The sequence below is a fragment of the Sus scrofa genome, chromosome 10 (genome assembly GCF_000003025.6).
Source record: "Sus scrofa isolate TJ Tabasco breed Duroc chromosome 10, Sscrofa11.1, whole genome shotgun sequence".
NCBI lineage: Eukaryota > Metazoa > Chordata > Mammalia > Artiodactyla > Suidae > Sus > Sus scrofa.
In genome coordinates this window covers 16,085,953-16,103,072 of record NC_010452.4, presented here as the reverse complement: position 1 = coordinate 16,103,072, position 17,120 = coordinate 16,085,953, and the positions used below count along the sequence as shown (strand labels likewise).

The 17,120-nt window shown below is 38.3% G+C and overlaps 1 protein-coding gene across 31 annotated transcripts in view; it reads left to right on the top strand.

Annotated features, from left to right (window-relative positions):
* CEP170 (centrosomal protein 170) overlaps positions 1–17,120 on the top strand; it is a 122,734-nt gene that overhangs the window by 88,205 nt on the left and 17,409 nt on the right. For 19 of the 31 annotated variants that reach the window (XM_021064150.1, XM_021064162.1, XM_021064170.1 and 16 more), the window contains 3 exons: positions 1,369–1,495; positions 2,213–4,048; positions 11,992–12,226. In XM_021064150.1, the coding sequence (XP_020919809.1) occupies positions 1,369–1,495; positions 2,213–4,048; positions 11,992–12,226 (2,198 nt within the window). The remainder of the gene's footprint in view (positions 1–1,368; positions 1,496–2,212; positions 4,049–11,991; positions 12,227–17,120) is intronic. The other 12 variants (XM_021064171.1, XM_021064168.1, XM_021064165.1 and 9 more) reach the window with 1 other exon arrangement.

The following is a 17,120-nucleotide window of genomic DNA, read 5'->3' as shown; positions in this document are numbered from 1 at the left end:
TAGGGAATTTTTATTCTGACTTCTGTTTTACAAGATGCATAATTTACTTCCTGAAAGCAATTGATACTTATTAGAAGCAGTGTTTTGGTATTCTGGTTAATCTAGGAAGGGTGCTGGTGACTGTGAATTTGTAACACTCCCTCTTCTGCTGTTTGTCCCCTTGACCCGTGCCAAGTACATTTATATATAGCCCGAGCATGTACTTGACTTTGAAGAAACCACCTAAAGAAGCCATCAGAACTGTCTTCACGGAATGGTTCTACATGAACATATGTCTTTAAAACCCACCCTTCTGTGGGTATTCCTAGCATGGTGTGAATGGCTGTAGTATTTCCTCAGTCTCAGAACTGTGGGCAGCTCCCACGAAATCCCAAAAGGAATTCAAGGATTCTAGCAGGTTTTGGTACCCTTAGGCTTCCTTTTATGTGCATTGCTATGTTATACAACTTACTATTTTCACCTTCAATATTTACTTTATCAGTTTCTAGCCTGTCATTTTAACACTTATAATGAAATAGTGTTTTGGATAATTCAGAATGAAATTTGGCCATAGCGTCCCATTCCTTAGTGGTCATTACAGGTTTAATACTAAACCTTGGCTTAGATTTTTAGTGAGGAAACATTTTTTCTACAATCTTTGATCTTCCGTATTAAAGACTGACCCAGTGTACATCCATAAGTCCATGGAACCATGTCATGAATTAAATTCTGTTTCACACCTGACCGAGCACTTGCCTTAAAGACAGATCTAGACAGGGGCAGGTCTAGGTTCAGAATGGTTATACAAAACTTCTTAAAGATTGAGCGATTTCTAGCTTCTTCTGGAAATACTAAAGTGTTGTGGAAAAAAAGCCTGCAGCCTTGGGTTTGTTTTTGAAATCCCTGAACATGACTTGGCAGACTTAATTACTCCTTGAGACTCTGACGTTTAGAGAGCTGGAGAACAACTTAGGAACAGGTCTTCAGATTCTGTTCTGCCGCCTGGAGTAGAACTAACTTCACTATAGCGTCCACAAAGCTTTAGTCGTACAGCCGAATTTATTTAGCAGCAGTAAGTTATGAGCACTAAGAGCTTACTTTAATACCATTGTTGTATTTAATTGGTAGGGAAAATTATACTACATTCACAGTGATAATGTTTTAGTTAAAAGGGGTAACCCCCCAAATCTTCATTTTGTATGTGAAGAAATGTTGATAATATAGCAATATGAGGTTTAAATAAATAAATGATAATACAGGAATATGAGGTTTAAATATTGCTTTGTACAACAGGTTAAATGGAATTTAAGAATGAAATGGAATTCTCTGAACAGGGGGATCAGATGGGTCCTGACTGTATAATTTCATTCTCTTATTTTTACCCTTTAGGAAGGCACATCTTCATCTGGAAACAAGCGTTGGGTTTCACAGTGGGCTAGTTTGGCTGCCAATCATACAAGGCATGATCAAGAAGACAGGATAATGGAATTGTCCATCCCTCTTCCTTTAGAGAATGGTATTTCCTTTCTCTCTTTCTTTCTCTCTGTTCTCTTTCTTTCTTTCTGTGAACCATACATCAGCTTTTAAAGTACTATAAGCTAAATCTATATAGTGAGAAGTAAATTAAACCTCAATAAACACAGTCACATATGCTCCTGCTCATCCTACATTAAATTTTATTTTTACTACTAATGCAGATGTCATTAAAATATAACCCTAACTGAAGCTAAAGAGATAATTTGTAGGTGAAGCATATATATACAAACACAAATTTTTATATGATTTTATATATATGTAACATATATAAATGAAAATTTTAAAATAAGACTAACACAACTCCAAACTATTCCATTCATTAATACAACAAATATTTAAATGCCACCTGTGCCATACATCAATGAAAAAGAATTTACTCAACACATAATTTACTCAGTACATCTTTTACAGATCTGCGTAATGTGATTTAATCACCTTTTCATTATACTTCTGTGAAATAAATATAAAGTGTATTTTTTAAACACAGTTGTATGCCTCATGGTGCTGTTATTAGATTTGGTTAATTACAAATAAAAAATAATTTGTATGTGGCTTTTTATCTGTATTTTTAATTATCATTAGACGTGGAAATAGAAACTCATTTTGTCTGACTTATGACACCCTAAAATCTGGTTTAGGGATTTTGTTTTTATGTTTTTGCCCCAATGAGTTCCTGCTTTGTTGTTTCCTTTTATAGATGCAGATATCAGTGAATCTGGCATTTCAGTGAGAAGTGCTGGCTTGGTAGCTTCCTTGGCTGGTCAGGGAGAGCGAAGGAGACGAACCCTTCCCCAGCTTCCAAATGAAGAAAAGTCTCTCGAGGGCTCCAGAGCAAAGATTATAGCACAGAGGTCAGAGATAGGAGAAAAACAAGACACGGAACTTCAGGAGAAAGAAGCACCTGCGCAGGTGTACCAGAGGGAGAAGCAAGATGCAGACAGAGCCCTGAGTAAAATGAGTAAGGCAGTGAACGGTGAGACTCTTAAAACTGGTGGCGATAACAAAACCCTGCTTCCCTTTGGCAGCTCCTATTCTGGAAAGGAGAAGAGTGAAACTGATAAGGAGCCCTCTTTGGTCAAGCAAACATTAGCTAAAATCCAGCAACAAGAACAAAAGGAACAGGCACAGTGGACACCTGCCAAGCTGTCTGCTTCAAAAAGCGTTCCTGGTCAGGTCGATCGATGTAGGGAAGACTCTTTGAAGCCAGAGTCACAGCCTCAAGAAAAAGTCCCAGGACATTCTAGCAGCAAAGGAGAAAGAGTGACCCAGAACGAGGGCAAGCGAAAAAAAGCTGAGGAACTTCTGAAAAGTCAGACCTCAAAGGCAGCGGACAAGAAGGATTCCTCCAAGCCCCTAGTGCGGCAAGGGAGCTTCACTATAGAAAAACCGAGCCCCAACATACCCATAGAACTCATTCCGCATATAAACAAACAGCCTTCGTCTACACCTCCTTCTTTAGCCCTGACAACTGCCAGCAGACTACGAGAAAGAAGTGACTCCATGGACACTGACTCTAGTATGGACACGACTCTCATTCTTAAAGACACAGAGGCAGTAATGGCTTTTCTAGAAGCTAAGCTGCGCGAAGATAACAAAACGGATGAGGGCCCAGACACCCCCAGTTACAACCGAGACAACTCCATCTCACCAGAATCTGACGTGGACACAGCCAGTACCATCAGTCTGGTGACTGGCGAGACTGAGAGGAAGTCCACCCAAAAGCGAAAGAGTTTCACGAGTCTCTATAAAGACAGGTGTTCCACGGGCTCTCCTTCCAAGGATGTCACAAAGTCGTCATCTTCGGGGACTCGGGAGAAAATCGAAAAGAAAACAAAAAGTCGTTCCGCCGATGTAGGTTCTAGGGCCGAGGGTCGGAAATTTGTGCAGTCCAGCGGAAGAATACGGCAGCCTTCAGTAGACCTGACCGATGACGACCAAACCTCCAGTGTCCCTCACTCGGCCATCTCCGATGTCATGTCATCCGACCAGGAAACGTACGCCTGTAAACCTCACGGAAGGACGCCACTTGCCTCGACCGAAGAGCACGCGCACGCCAAACTGGAGGGGAGCAAGGGGACCAAATCCAAGACTTCGCCTGGGGCGCCCGGTTCCTCGGCTAAATCCACCACCCTTCCAAGGCCGCGACCTACCAGGACCTCCCTCCTGCGCAGAGCCCGACTCGGCGAAGCTTCAGACAGTGAACTTGCCGATGCCGACAAAGCCTCCGTGGCTTCCGAAGTGTCCACCACGAGTTCGACGTCTAAACCTCCCACCGGCCGGCGTAACATCTCTCGGATCGATCTGTTGGCTCAGCCTCGTAGAACAAGGCTCGGCTCGTTATCGGCTCGCAGTGACTCCGAAGCAACAATCTCTCGAAGTAGTGCCTCTTCCCGGACCGCAGAAGCCATCATTAGAAGTGGAGCCCGATTAGTACCTTCAGATAAATTTTCTCCTAGGATTAGAGCTAATAGTATCTCTCGACTCTCAGACTCCAAGGTCAAAAGTATGACCTCAGCGCATGGCTCTCCTTCAGGTAAATTGGATCCAGGCTTTTTTATCATATTAGCATATTTTCTTTTATGTTTGGCGGCTCCTTTTTAAAATATTTAAATGTCAGTGTTGATCCCCAAAATATTCAATAGAAAGGTTTCGCTAGAGAGGTTTGTTCCTATAAAAAATATTTTATTTAGCGTAGTAAGTGGAAAATTCAGAAGTTATACCTACTTTCGATTAACATCTTGGTGCAAAATAGTGATTTCAAAATCAGTGTATTGAACCAGGAGTTCCCCTTGTGGCTCAGTGGGTTAAGAACCTCACTAGTTATCCATGAGGATGCAGGTTCAATCCCTGGCCTCACTCAGTGGGTTAAAGATCCAGTGTTGCAGTGAACTGCGGTGTAGTTGCAGATGCAGATTGGATCCCGCGTTGCTGTGGCGTAGGCGGACAGCTAGAGCTCCCATTCGACCTGTAGCTTGGAAACTTCCATATGCTGCGGGTGCGGCCCTAAAAAGAAAAAAACAAACATGTATATTGAACCAGTTTGGGAATTGCAATTGTCTAGTTGATGAAGCATCTGGATTTGTGTGTGAAAATTAGATTTGGAATTATTCTCTGGTTTAAATAATAGGAATTAATATTGTGCTTTAAAAACATGTTTAACTTTTAGATATCCTCATGTAATTCATAGTTCTTATGCGCCTGAAGAAAAGCAGTATGACCTTTATCACTTCTTTCAGAGCTAAAGGAAAGAATCAGTTTTACCCTTTTTTCCTGCTTATTTTGATACGTCTTGTATTTTTTTAAGTTAAATCTGTTTGTGGTTGGGGCAGGTGAAAACTAATCCTTAATTTATTTCAGTGGAAGAAGATGGATTCGTGAGACAGTCACTAAGCACATAAGGGCGAAACTGGGCTATAGAAACTTAACTGGTTATGAGCATTATCTCGTAAGGTGCTCTTCTGTCATTTGACTGTAGTAATTAGCTGTCATGGACTATAAGAGTTGCAGAAGCCACTTTCTCCCCAGCCGAATGCACCCTGTTGCCGGCATATTTGTCTGTTTATATATTTCACACCCAGAGCCGTAGCCAGTGAGCATTCACGTGTGACCCAAGAATACTAAGACAGATATTTGTGTATATCCTGCGAAGGTGGTCTCATTACGTCATAATCAGCTTCTTAGGTGGGCGTGACTGACAAGGACAGGTGAGGGGCAACCAGCAGGTAAAAGACTCGGAGACTGATTTTTGTCAGTCATCTCAGTGAGTCCCAAGTCTTGAGTGCAGAGGGAAGGGAAAGCTGGTACGCAGTCTTTTTTCAGTTTTTACTTCTATCACCGAATAGCCCGTAAGACCCAAAGCTAATAGTACCATGCACGCATCCTTTTATTTTATTTTTTTCTTATTCCTCCGCTCTTCTCTCCACTGCTCCTTTCCTTCCTTCCCTCCATTCCCGCTTCTGTCTCTCTCCTGGTCTGTGGGTGAGACGGTGATGACTACATCTGTGCTTAGGGATGGATGTAGGTTGAAGGTGAATAACACATAGTCACGATTCCAGAATAGACGACGTTTTTCCTTATTACACCTGCCCTCCTTGTTTCTCCCCTTCATTTGGTTGACAGTTCATGGCTCTGTTGCCAAGTATTTAAAAACTAGTGTCTTTTGATGTATATTCATGCAGTGCTGTTATCTGCTGTTGCCGTGTGGCTTAGCCTCTGCAGTTCACATTCCTTTTGCGCTGTGTTCCACGGCGTGTACTCTGCTCAGATTTCGTCTGCTGCATTGCTTGTTTCCTCACCTCATGTCCGAGTACATAAAAATGTTTACATCTTCTCCTGTCATAACCTAAGCCGTAATCTAAGTTGTATGTTACCATGGAAACCTTGATGACTCGTCCTTCTGTACTAGTTGTCTGACTGCACATGAATGATCTGGTTTTATTCCTCAATGTTTAACAGGAGGGAATTATTTGAAATGCAAACCAAACATGATTACTTAAGGAAGTCTGAGAAACAGCCATAAGATGCCATATATATATATGTATATATATGGGTGTGTATAATGTGTGTATATATGTCTATGTGTGTGTATAATGTGTGTATATATATATACACACACACACATATATATCTTTAAAGTTAAATTTTGTTTTCTGCTTCTTTAAATGCAGAACTCAAGAAACATGCATCTTTCTATGTACAAAAAGTACCTTGAATTACTTACTGAAATTTTCTAGGACACATTGAAGTTTGTGAGTTTGGCCTTCTTTGTATTTAGTAACAGTGTATTACTAATTAGGGTCATGGAATTTAATATGAGAAGGGTTATTCAGTTTAGGGAGCTAAGATCAAGAGATGGAATAACCTTCCCTGGTTAATAGATTTATCAGAGGCAGGATAAGAATTCAGGGCTTTTCTTTGTAGCTTGTTCCTTTTTCTACCACAGCTAGTCTAGCTCTGAAAAATAGTCCCTACTTGTGTGCAAAGCTTCCAGAAGACAGCTGGACTCTATTGGAATATTACCAGGAGTGTATGTATAAGTCTGGTCTACCACATAAAGATTTTGGTATGGCTCACCATAGTCTTTGTCATTCCAGTGTTCACATCCTCTTTTCTCTCTTAGTGAGCCTACAGCCGCATTGTGGTCTGGGACTGTACATCCAGATTCTGTCACTATGCCCATTTACAGTTTGATAGCCTGTCTAGGACAAGCGACCCAGATCTTTCAGTCTGTGGTAACATAACTAAAATAGTTACTGGGGGTAGGGAGTAAAACACCAAAAGAAACAAGCACGCCTACTTTTTTGATTTTCCTAATTGAGATATCTTTGATATTATGACATTCCTACTTAATATGATTATGAATCTTGAATGGCAAAAGAAGATAAAAACTTCACTTTTGAAATATGATTTAGAAGAATACGAAACTATGCATCCGCACTGTACCCACAGTGTGTGCAACACTGTAAATTTAAAGCTCTTTAGAAATATCTGACCTAGAGCCTGTAACATTGTGCAAATTGTCATATGTAAAAACTACTCTGTAATGCCTCAAATTCTATATCGTAGGCTGTGTTTAAAAAAAAAGGTTTTTCAAAGAAGTGGAGATGATAAAAATAGAAGAATGGAAATCTCTAACTTCGCAAAATTGAGTAAGGTTTCTTTGCTGCCTCCTTAATTCTGATGTAACTTGCTTTTAGGAGTTTAGTTCTCTCTCAACCCCCAGATTTCTTCAGTGATCCTTCAATATGAAGTTACATTAAAATTTCTGGATTTAGGAGTTCCTGCTGTGGCATAATGGGATCGGTGGCTTCTCTGGAGCACTGGGGTGCAAGTTTGATCCCCAGCCTAGCACAGAGGGTTAAAGGATCCCGCCTTGAGGCAACTGTGGCATTGAGTTGCAGCTCAGATCTTATCCTTGGCCTGGAAACTCAGTATGCCACAGGGGTGGCCAAAAAAAAAAAAAAAATCATGGATTTATTTTCATGAGATATATTTAAAACTAAATATCCCACATTATCAAAATAAAACAGTTGCTTTTTATTATGTTTTAAGTACACGTTCTAAAATTTTTTAAAATTTTGTGAACATCCTTAGAATTTTTCTAGACTGTTGGCTTTCCCATTTTTATTCTAATCCTCAAAATTTATAGATGGTAGGAAGTAAATATTGGGCATGTGTGGCTTGAGTTATTTTTTCTTCAAAGACCAGGTCGAAGACCAACACAGAACACTGTCAGAGATTGCCCCCCCCAAAAAGATGATCTTATTGCTGTGTGCTCATAAATACACATGTAAAATATGTTTGTGGCTTGATTTCCCACAAAAATATTCTGATGTAAGTATGAAGATGCAATGTTTTCTGAACTGTATATGTTATGTCTATAGATGTGGATGTATTTTAATGTCAGCAAAGTTTTGGTTAACAGTAAGAGAAATCAAACATTTACAGATAAATGGTCCTAATAACTTTTTCCTTTTTTAAATTATTTAGGCATCATGGGTAGTATGTTTTCATAGTGAATATAGGTAGTTTATTATTTCCACAAGAAAGAGTGTTGCATAATTTTACAACTAAAATGAGTCGTAATTAATGTAAAGAAAATAATTTTCAAGTTAGTTACAAAATTAAGCCCATCTTAGAACTTTTTCTCATTTTACTATATGTGCTGTCCAGCACTTTAATCTCAAGCCTCTGAGAAACTGGCATTTCAGATACCTTCAAAACGAATTTTCAATTTAATGATTTGTCTGAAGTGCCTTATTAGTACCAGTAATTCAAATGAGCCTAATGATACAAAATTACATTTAATTCTATCAATGGTTTTACCTAAGCGCAATAAAATTCAAGAAAAAGGTTTAAAAAAATTCAGCATTGGTAAACATCACAAAAGTAATCGTTCTATGAGAAATCTGGGATGTCTTCAGGTCTAACTTGAAATATTTTTATTGCAATCTAAAAGGTTTGCTTAATTGTAAAGCACTTATAATGAGTTTCGCGCTCTGAGCAGTCAGTAGACTTGGCTTAAACTTTGACTTAAGCAAAACAAGACCTTTCTGGGCCTGTTTTCTTATCTATAAATTGAAGAATTCAGACCAATGTGTAGGGTCATTTCGTTATAAAATGCTGGGATAAATAAGTAGGCCTTGGGGAAAGTTAAAGACATTTTTGCTTGAAGTCTTCTCTGCGGTGGCTAGCAGACTACAGGGCTTTTTCCTCAGATACAGGGTGTAACTGCTGTAGTGTGGAAGCAGAGATTAATAAAGCAATGGTACTGAGAGAAGTTCTTTGGGAAGTAACAGGTTAGAGGTCCTGGCTTTAAACTCTCTTTCCCAGCCCCTTTTCCACCAGAGTCCCTGCTTCATTTCACTCCTCAGCTCCACCTCTCTGCTGTGACACGCGCTAAGTTTGGTCCAGAGGTTGATTTGAGCTTTGCTGCATAGCACACCGTGTGTGACGTGCCTCCCGTCGGCAAAGATAGCTCTCTCTAATTATCTGAAGACTTCTTCATTGTGTTTTCATTTTCTGCTATGATCTACTTCTTTGATCTCAATTTTAGAAAAACCTAAAAATGTTACCTTTCAGTTTTTAAAGTATGTTTTATTCTGTTGGTCGCTTTTCTCTTTGTTTTCCTTTCCTTATTTATGTCATTATGTTTAAGTTTTTCATACAGTTGAAAAAGTTACTTCCCACTGATGGTTATTATAAAATACTGGCTATATTCCCCATATTATAAATTCATGCTTGAGCCCATCTTACACCCAGCAGTTTGTGGCTCTCATCTCCCCCTTCCCCCCATCCCCTTTTAAAAGTTATTATCAGAAGCTTCATTATTCTTACTGGATGCTGAATAGACCTAGAACAATGGGTGGAAAGGTTATGAATTTCATTTGAAGAAGTTTTCCTTTTTCTTCTTCTCTCTAAAATGTCATGATTGCCTGACCTTGAGACTCAGATGATTAAAATTAAATTCTAATGTGACTCATCTCTTATATGTCACCAGACACTTAGTGCTTGGCTCTCGCTTCCTCGTTCTGCTTTCATGTAGTCTGCCACTCGTGAACTCTATCAGCCACTGATGGCATCCTCCTCTCGGCTACTTCCGAACGGGCTACCTGAGTTCCATGATACCCGCTTATGTTTTCCTATCTTCTGCAGCTTATTAAATCCCTTTGTTCTTGGTTTTGTTTTCTCTCCAGTTTTTTAGTGATAGGTATCGAGACCATAATTTCCAAATGAGAAATTAGGAAATTTAATCTAAAACATGATCTTTTCTTAACGTATGAATTTCCTTCTATGAATCATATTCTAGGGTAGCAAAATAAAAAACACTTAATATTTAATGAAATGCCTTTCTTAAAAAGTACAGATTTGCTTGCCGTCTAAGCGACTTGCCATATTTCAATTTTTTTTGTTTTTCTAAAACCTCTTTGCTCTTGTTCCTTAGTTTTTCCTAAAATTGTTTTCAAGTCTTGGGGTGCGTTTAATTTATAGGAGTTTTCAAATGTCTGGAAATGAGCAAATTTCCACCATGGTGAAAGTATTATTTGTGTTAATGAGTTATAATGTTACCATCATACATTTAATACCTCCTTCAAACAACTGAAAACCTGGAGTTCCATGTGTGTATTTTCATACACTTTTACAGAAAGCCATGAACGTTCTGCATATCTTCGAATAGGAGTTTGAATCTGGACAAGTGGGTAGGCTCAGACTTACGATATAGTCCTGATGACAGATTTCTTTGTTCTTAAACCAACTCTGAGGGGAATGGATATCAATTTTATTTGAGAACCAACTCAGCTCCAGGCAAAAATGTCCTTTGGGGAGGAAAAGACAGGAACGACATAAAATTCTAATGGAGGAGGGTGAAGGAACCTACACAGTCTAGAGTCAGTTTCTGTTTTAAAAGAGAGAAGGGAGGGAGGGAGAAAGAAAGGAAGGAAGGAGAAAGTAAAGAAGGAAGAAAACTCTTCTAAAAATAGCAGCAGTTGGAACTTAAAGCAGGAGCTGAGATTTTGCCCCTTGAGCCACCGAAAAACATCTCATGCTTTGCTAGGTTTTTCTAACCTGAGAAGAGCACATGGTCAGTATCTAGGAATTAATTCATTTATTCAAAAACGTTTATTAGGAGTTCCCGTCGTGGCGCAGTGGTTAACAAATCCTACTAGGAACCATGAGGTTGCGGGTTCAGTCCCTGCCCTTGCTCAGTGGGTTAACGATCCGGCGTTGCCGTGAGCTGTGGTGTAGGCTGCAGACGCGGCTCGGATCCCGCGTTGCTGTGGCTCTGGTGTAGGCTGGTGGCTACAGCTCTGATTGGACCCCTAGCCTGGGAACCTCCATATGCCGCAGCAGCGGCCCAAGAAATAGCAAAAAAAGACAAAGCAAACAAACATACAAACAAAAACAAACAAACAAAAAAACCCACAAAAAAACGTTTATTAAACATGTGTTAGCCAGATGCTGCTGAGTGCTAGGTACACATTAGCGGATTAAACAGGTGTAATGTCTGCTCTTAGGAAGCTGACCACAAAATAGCCATTTTACCCCTGTTTTTTACCTCTTTATGCTTCACGCTTTATTTGTATGTTTGATTCTTATATTAACAGTCGCGGTGAACTTGTCTGCATTAATTTGTCTTTTGGTTTTCGAATGTGTCAGCAAAACCATTTTTTAAATCTTTACTAACTGTCAATAAGAAAGTGATGGCCACTTTCTTGAATGTGACGATTGTCAGTATCTCCTGTGCCGTATATGTCAGTGGTTGTAAGAAGAGCCTGTAGATTTTCGCTCCTTGTAGGTTTTATTGCCATCGTCTATTTTTACCATATGCTCTCGGTGTCAAAGCAGCACAGTTGTACTAAAGATGCTTTGTTGTGTTTTTACCATGTAAAAAGATTTTTTCCAATCATAGCATAACAGGATGTTGAATGACAGAGGTAATGTTTTTTTTCTGCCATAAAGGCATAATTTCCACCACAGGAATTATGCACATCTGTATGTTGGGAAAAGAGGGTTTTTATCATCTCCATGTTGAAAGTCCATGTGGCATGAGGAAATCTTTTCCCTTATTTTTTTTTTTTTTTGCTGTTGTTGTTGTTATTGTCATTAAAAATCCATATCGTCACTTAAAATAGGAAGTATTTGCAATTAAATAGTACCCGAGTTAAACATTTATGAATAGAGCTTGCTTAGGTGTTTGTCTTTAGTGAATTCTTCATCTGAATGTTTATTCACCATACTACATAAAACATGCTCTTTTGATTGTCTTTAATTATTCATTGTTTTTGATTCACCAGCGTACAATGTTTCTATCTTTAAGGGGTAGTAGACTTATGGTTTTTGTGAGGTGTGTGTATGTCAGTTATTGAAAATTGTGCTGTGTGTGCTCTCATGGTGTTTTTGCAAATCATGATTTTTATTTTAACTCTTTTAAAAGATAACATAATAATTCTTTTTTTAATAATTAAACTAATTTAGTAAATTCAAGATGGAGGCGCTTTCCTACTGATTATGCTTCCACCTCAGAAGATGAATTTGGATCAAACCGTAATTCCCCTAAACATACCCGTCTACGTACTTCTCCAGCCCTGAAAACGACTCGGCTGCAGAGCTCTGGGTCAGCAATGCCTACGAGTTCTTCGTTCAAGCACCGGATTAAAGAACAGGAAGACTACATCCGGGATTGGACTGCTCATCGAGAAGAAATTGCCAGGTTGGTTTTAGTGGGTTATCGCTAAGAGCTGAAATTATTTGTCAGTGTTCCAGCTTGATAACAAGTTTAGTTTTGATTTGATTTGTACTGATAGACCAAGAATGAAATCCACAGATAACTCTGAACGTAATTTTGTCAATAGTTTTACTCTTCACCCTTTTTTTTCCATTTTGTATTGCAAGGGCCATTGCTAGTTACATATCGTAGAAGTAATTTATTTCGGTAACCTTCCCCTTTCTCATTTCCAGTAGAGATGCTGATGAGTTAGTATAATTTTTGAAAGGCAGTGAGTATCTGCTCCACATAACTGAGAATTGTGCAGCTTTCTGATTACTTTTTTTAACCTTCCAATAGATGTTTTCTGGGGGGAATTAGCGTAGGCAGATCATTACTCGTACTGTTATGCGTACATTAGGTACAGTGGGGGCAGTCCTTTAATAATTAAATGGAAGTATTACTTTGAATATTAAATAAATGTTTATAATCACCTTAAGATTATAAAATAAAAAGTAAAATTCATGCTGCAGATGTGATTTTTTAATTGATAACATTGTAGTTGAACATTAAAGAGAGGCTCTACTCAAATAGATGCGATGTGGTAGTTGAATTATAAGGTTTTTCAAGTCTACAAGGTATTAAATTTTACTGCGGTATGCCACACATTCATTGTGTACATACTAAAATTATTTCTGCCTTTAGTTTAAGACACTAATCTTCAAGTTTTATGCCTGGTAGCATTGATTGCAGAATTTATATATAATAGTCCATAAATGCTTTTTTTAAAAAGTAAACTTTTATGATGATTTAATGGTGTTTTGGTTTTTTTTTTTTTTTCTTTACCCTGTGGACTTCTGTGCATTGTTTTTTTCTGGCTCATTAGTTTAATATAATGTTTAGTTTTTTTTTGTCTTCAATGGCTAATCATTTGTGATTGCTTTTAATTGCTTTCAATTCTTATAGAACATGCCCTTCTAAACTCATTGTGCTAAACGTTGTTGTTTTACTGTATAAAGAAACGTTTTTATAATGGTAATTATTGAAGCACCATAAGCCAGTCGTGGTCAGAGTAAGGGCATACATGTGCCGTGAATTATATGGGCCCACAGAACTCCTGTGGTGAGAACATCTTGCCACTGATTTTTTTTTTTCTTGTGAGCACAGCTGCCACAGCAGGCCTTGCTCTTGTCTCATTATTTTTTCCCTTTCCCATAGAGCTCAAGGGGTACCTCAGGGAACTAGAGAGCGTCCTGCTTCTTCTTAGGAGGTTCCCCTTTCAAGCTCATTACCCTAAACTGGAACAGCAGACATCTTCTGGGCCAGACCCACCTCCCTGCCCCTAAATAGAAAGGAACTATTATACGAAGGGGAAAGTGCAAAGGGACTGTTACATTTTCACTTGGTTCTGTTGTGTTAATATGGGCATTTTATTACCCTTGTCTCTGTGTATTTTATTATCTATATTAGTACTCTAAAGCGAGGCTATTTAATCTCGAATGATTTTGTGCCCTTTTCCTGCAGTTCTCTAGTAGCATTGTGCTAATAAAACTTGCCTTTCAGATTTTAATTTTTCAAGGTATATTTTTAAGCCATATATCTCAAAGCAAGAGAAAGTTTTCTTGCTTTTGTTTATTAAAAAATGTAAAAAGGCAAGAAGGAGGAAAGTATTGAATGTAAGAAAGTTAATGTTGGTATTTAATGTTTCTATAGGATGTTGATAAGTTTGCTTAAAAGAAGGAAATTTATTTTTAAGTTAACCGTGGATCACAAACTAAACAGAATGTGAGAAATACGCAGTCTTTTTTAAAATTGGCTACTTAAGAAAACTCATATGCTAAAAACACAAACAAAAAGAAAACTCACATGCTGAGAGCAGTACTTTTTGAAAAGCAATAGGTGAAGACACTGTTTTGAAAAGCGTAATAGTGATTTTAATTTACTGCAAAATGTCTTACGCTTTGTCATATTCTTTTTTGCTTAGACTTTAGAGCTCTGTCACTTAACCAGCACTTTGTAAATCTGTGCATAGTAATTATTTACCTGCATTTAAACTTAAAGCACTTGGAGTTCCCGTCATGGCGCAGTGGTTAACGAAGCTGACTAGGAACCATGAGGTTGCGGGTTGGATCCCTGGCCTCGCTCAGTGGGTTAAGGATCCGGCGTTGCCATGAGCTGTGGTGTAGCTCGCAGACGCGGCTCGGATCCCGTGTTGCTGTGGCTCTGGCGTAGGCTGGCAGCTACAGTTCCGATTAGACCCCTAGCCTGGGAACCTCCATATGCTGCGGGAGGAGCCTAAGAAATGGCAAAAAGACAAAAAAAATAAAATAAAATAAACTTAAAGCACAAAAATAAGGAATATCTGGAATATAAAGGCTATAAGCAAAATGTAATATAGTCAGTCTTTCAATTGAAGAGGACTTTTTTCTAGGTACCCCTGCTGCATGTGCTTTTGGTAGCTCCTGTCTCAGTTTCTCTGTTATAACAAAGATACGGATTTCCTCCCCTTAGGAATTTCTTAGATTATACTTTCATGAATGTTAGGGCAAAGAGAGCTACGACACTACCTTTATAGATTGCTAAATACAGTGCACTTACCTAAAAATTATACTGTAAGATTATATAATTCTCCCTCAAATCGGAAGACGCATAAAGATATTTCATTGTTTTAGATTCGTTATTATACCTACCACTGTAGTGTTAAATTTTTTCCAAGAGGGTTCTAGTTAATTTTTTTTCTCATTCCTTTAGGAGATGTTTCTTGAAGGCCAGCAGTGGGCCAAGACCTTCATGGTTATCTGCCTACTGTTTCCTTTTCACCACTCGTTCGGTTTATTTGAAGCATATTCATAAGCCTAGCTTTAAGCTTGCATTTCACTAAATACAACTAATGTGTGGAGCTGCTCCCATTTGGACTTAGTTTTGTTGAAAATAATGGGAAGTACCTTAAAAAAAAATAAATTAAATCCCTACCTACTTCGGTGGCTAGAATTAGATTCCATGTACTTTACTCCTCCTCTGTTTTGACCAGTCATTAAATTTCTCTGGCTACTCAAGTCATTAAAGCTCCACCTACCCAAGAGAAGCCTCTAATTTCAATTCATCACTCTCCTACCCTAAGCCAGACTTTTGGGTGTCAGATTACCTATTTCCCCCACTTCCCCATGCTTTCATTGGATGCTCACAAGAGATATGCATTGCCATAATTCTTTCGTGAAAATTGTTGGTAAACATTGCATCACAATGTCACTAGCACATAATAAATATAGCTGATAGTTTCCCCCAGAAGAAGAGGAAGCTCTCTCCTTGTCAGTAGGAAGCTTTCGTGACCCTTCCCTGTAGTCTTTACTTTGGTCAAATGCATCAGTTAATCCTTATGCTTCTTGAGAACTAGCCTATTTTTGATTCTTTATAATGGTGTCAGGCTCAACTTCAGCTTTTCTGGAATGATTCTTAATGTCACTTCTTAAACTAATTTTATATTTCATCACTTCTGTCATCTAAATTCTTTCCTAAACACTACATATAGTTATAATCTCTTATCCATTAGTAAACTTACAGAAGGTTTGGTATGCTGTCATTAGCGTCAATATTAGAATTCTAAAGCTAGCATGTATACTTCTTTAGTAGCTCATCAGTTCCTTTTTCCCAGTAATACCAAAAGCAATCTCAGAGTTCCCGATGCAGCTCAGCGGTAACAAACCTGGCTAGTATCCATGAGGATGTGGGTTCAATCCCCAGCCCTGCTCAATGGGTTAAGGATCTGGCATTGCCAGGAGCTGCAGTGTAGGTTGCAGATGTGGCTCAAATCTAGTGTTGCTGTGACTGTGGCACAGGCTGGCAACTGCAGCTCCTGTTTTGACCCCTAGCCTGGAAATTTCCATATGCCACGGGTACACCACTAAAAAGACCAAAAAAAAAAAAAAAAAAAATCTCATGCTCATGGTTTATATATATATCCTTTGGAACTCTGAGTACATATAAAAACTTTAGAAACTTAATACGCTATTTAAAAGATGAAGCAGGAATATTTCTTTCATAGTTAATTTAAAACCTAAACGAGTGTTAATGTTAGGTCACGCTTGCAAATATTGCATGTTTAGAGGACCTGCCTTTCAACAAGGACTCTCATTTTCAGTATTTCTTTTAAACTTCCATTATACCCAAAGCTATTATTAATATATTTGCCCTGTATTTAATCCTACAGTAACAAATAATCTTTAATTGATTTAAGTAAGAAAGGGGGCATCACTGAGAGAATTTACCTGAGAAAATCATAACTTCATAAAGTATGTCCTTCTTGTTAACCCACCTTTTTACAAGTAATGGATATTTCTTTCTACAGAATTTTTGAAATTACATTATTGGTTCTGACGCTAAGGTAGACAACTAGTGCAGGTGTTATAGAACTTAACCCTTCCTCTGTCTTTCCTTCCTTGAGGACTGTTATCTCATCCATAGTTTGGAATGAGGAGAATGAAGTTAAATGTGAAAGGTATCCATTAGGTTTTCTAATTAGAAGGCTTGAGGTTCTGTTGGTATTGCAGAGGAAGCAGATGGAAGCAAAATTCCAGATAAAAAGTTCGTGTCATTTTAGAATTTCCCTTCCTTCAGCAGACTTTATAGAGGTTGAGATTTGATAATAAGAATGGGCGTTATACGCTTGGATAAAAAACACAGAATACAAGAGAGATAAAGACATACATTATTATAAAGTATTCTAAGAAGTATCATCTAGAAGTATTACAGAATTGATTTGTAAGCTTAAATTTAACCACATGAATATATCCATACTCTATATTGAGTTGTAAAATATTTCTACTTGAAGATACTCATAACTTTGGGGTTTTTTTCCTCCATAATTTTATGTGTCTTTTAGAATTCCTAATACTGATTTCAG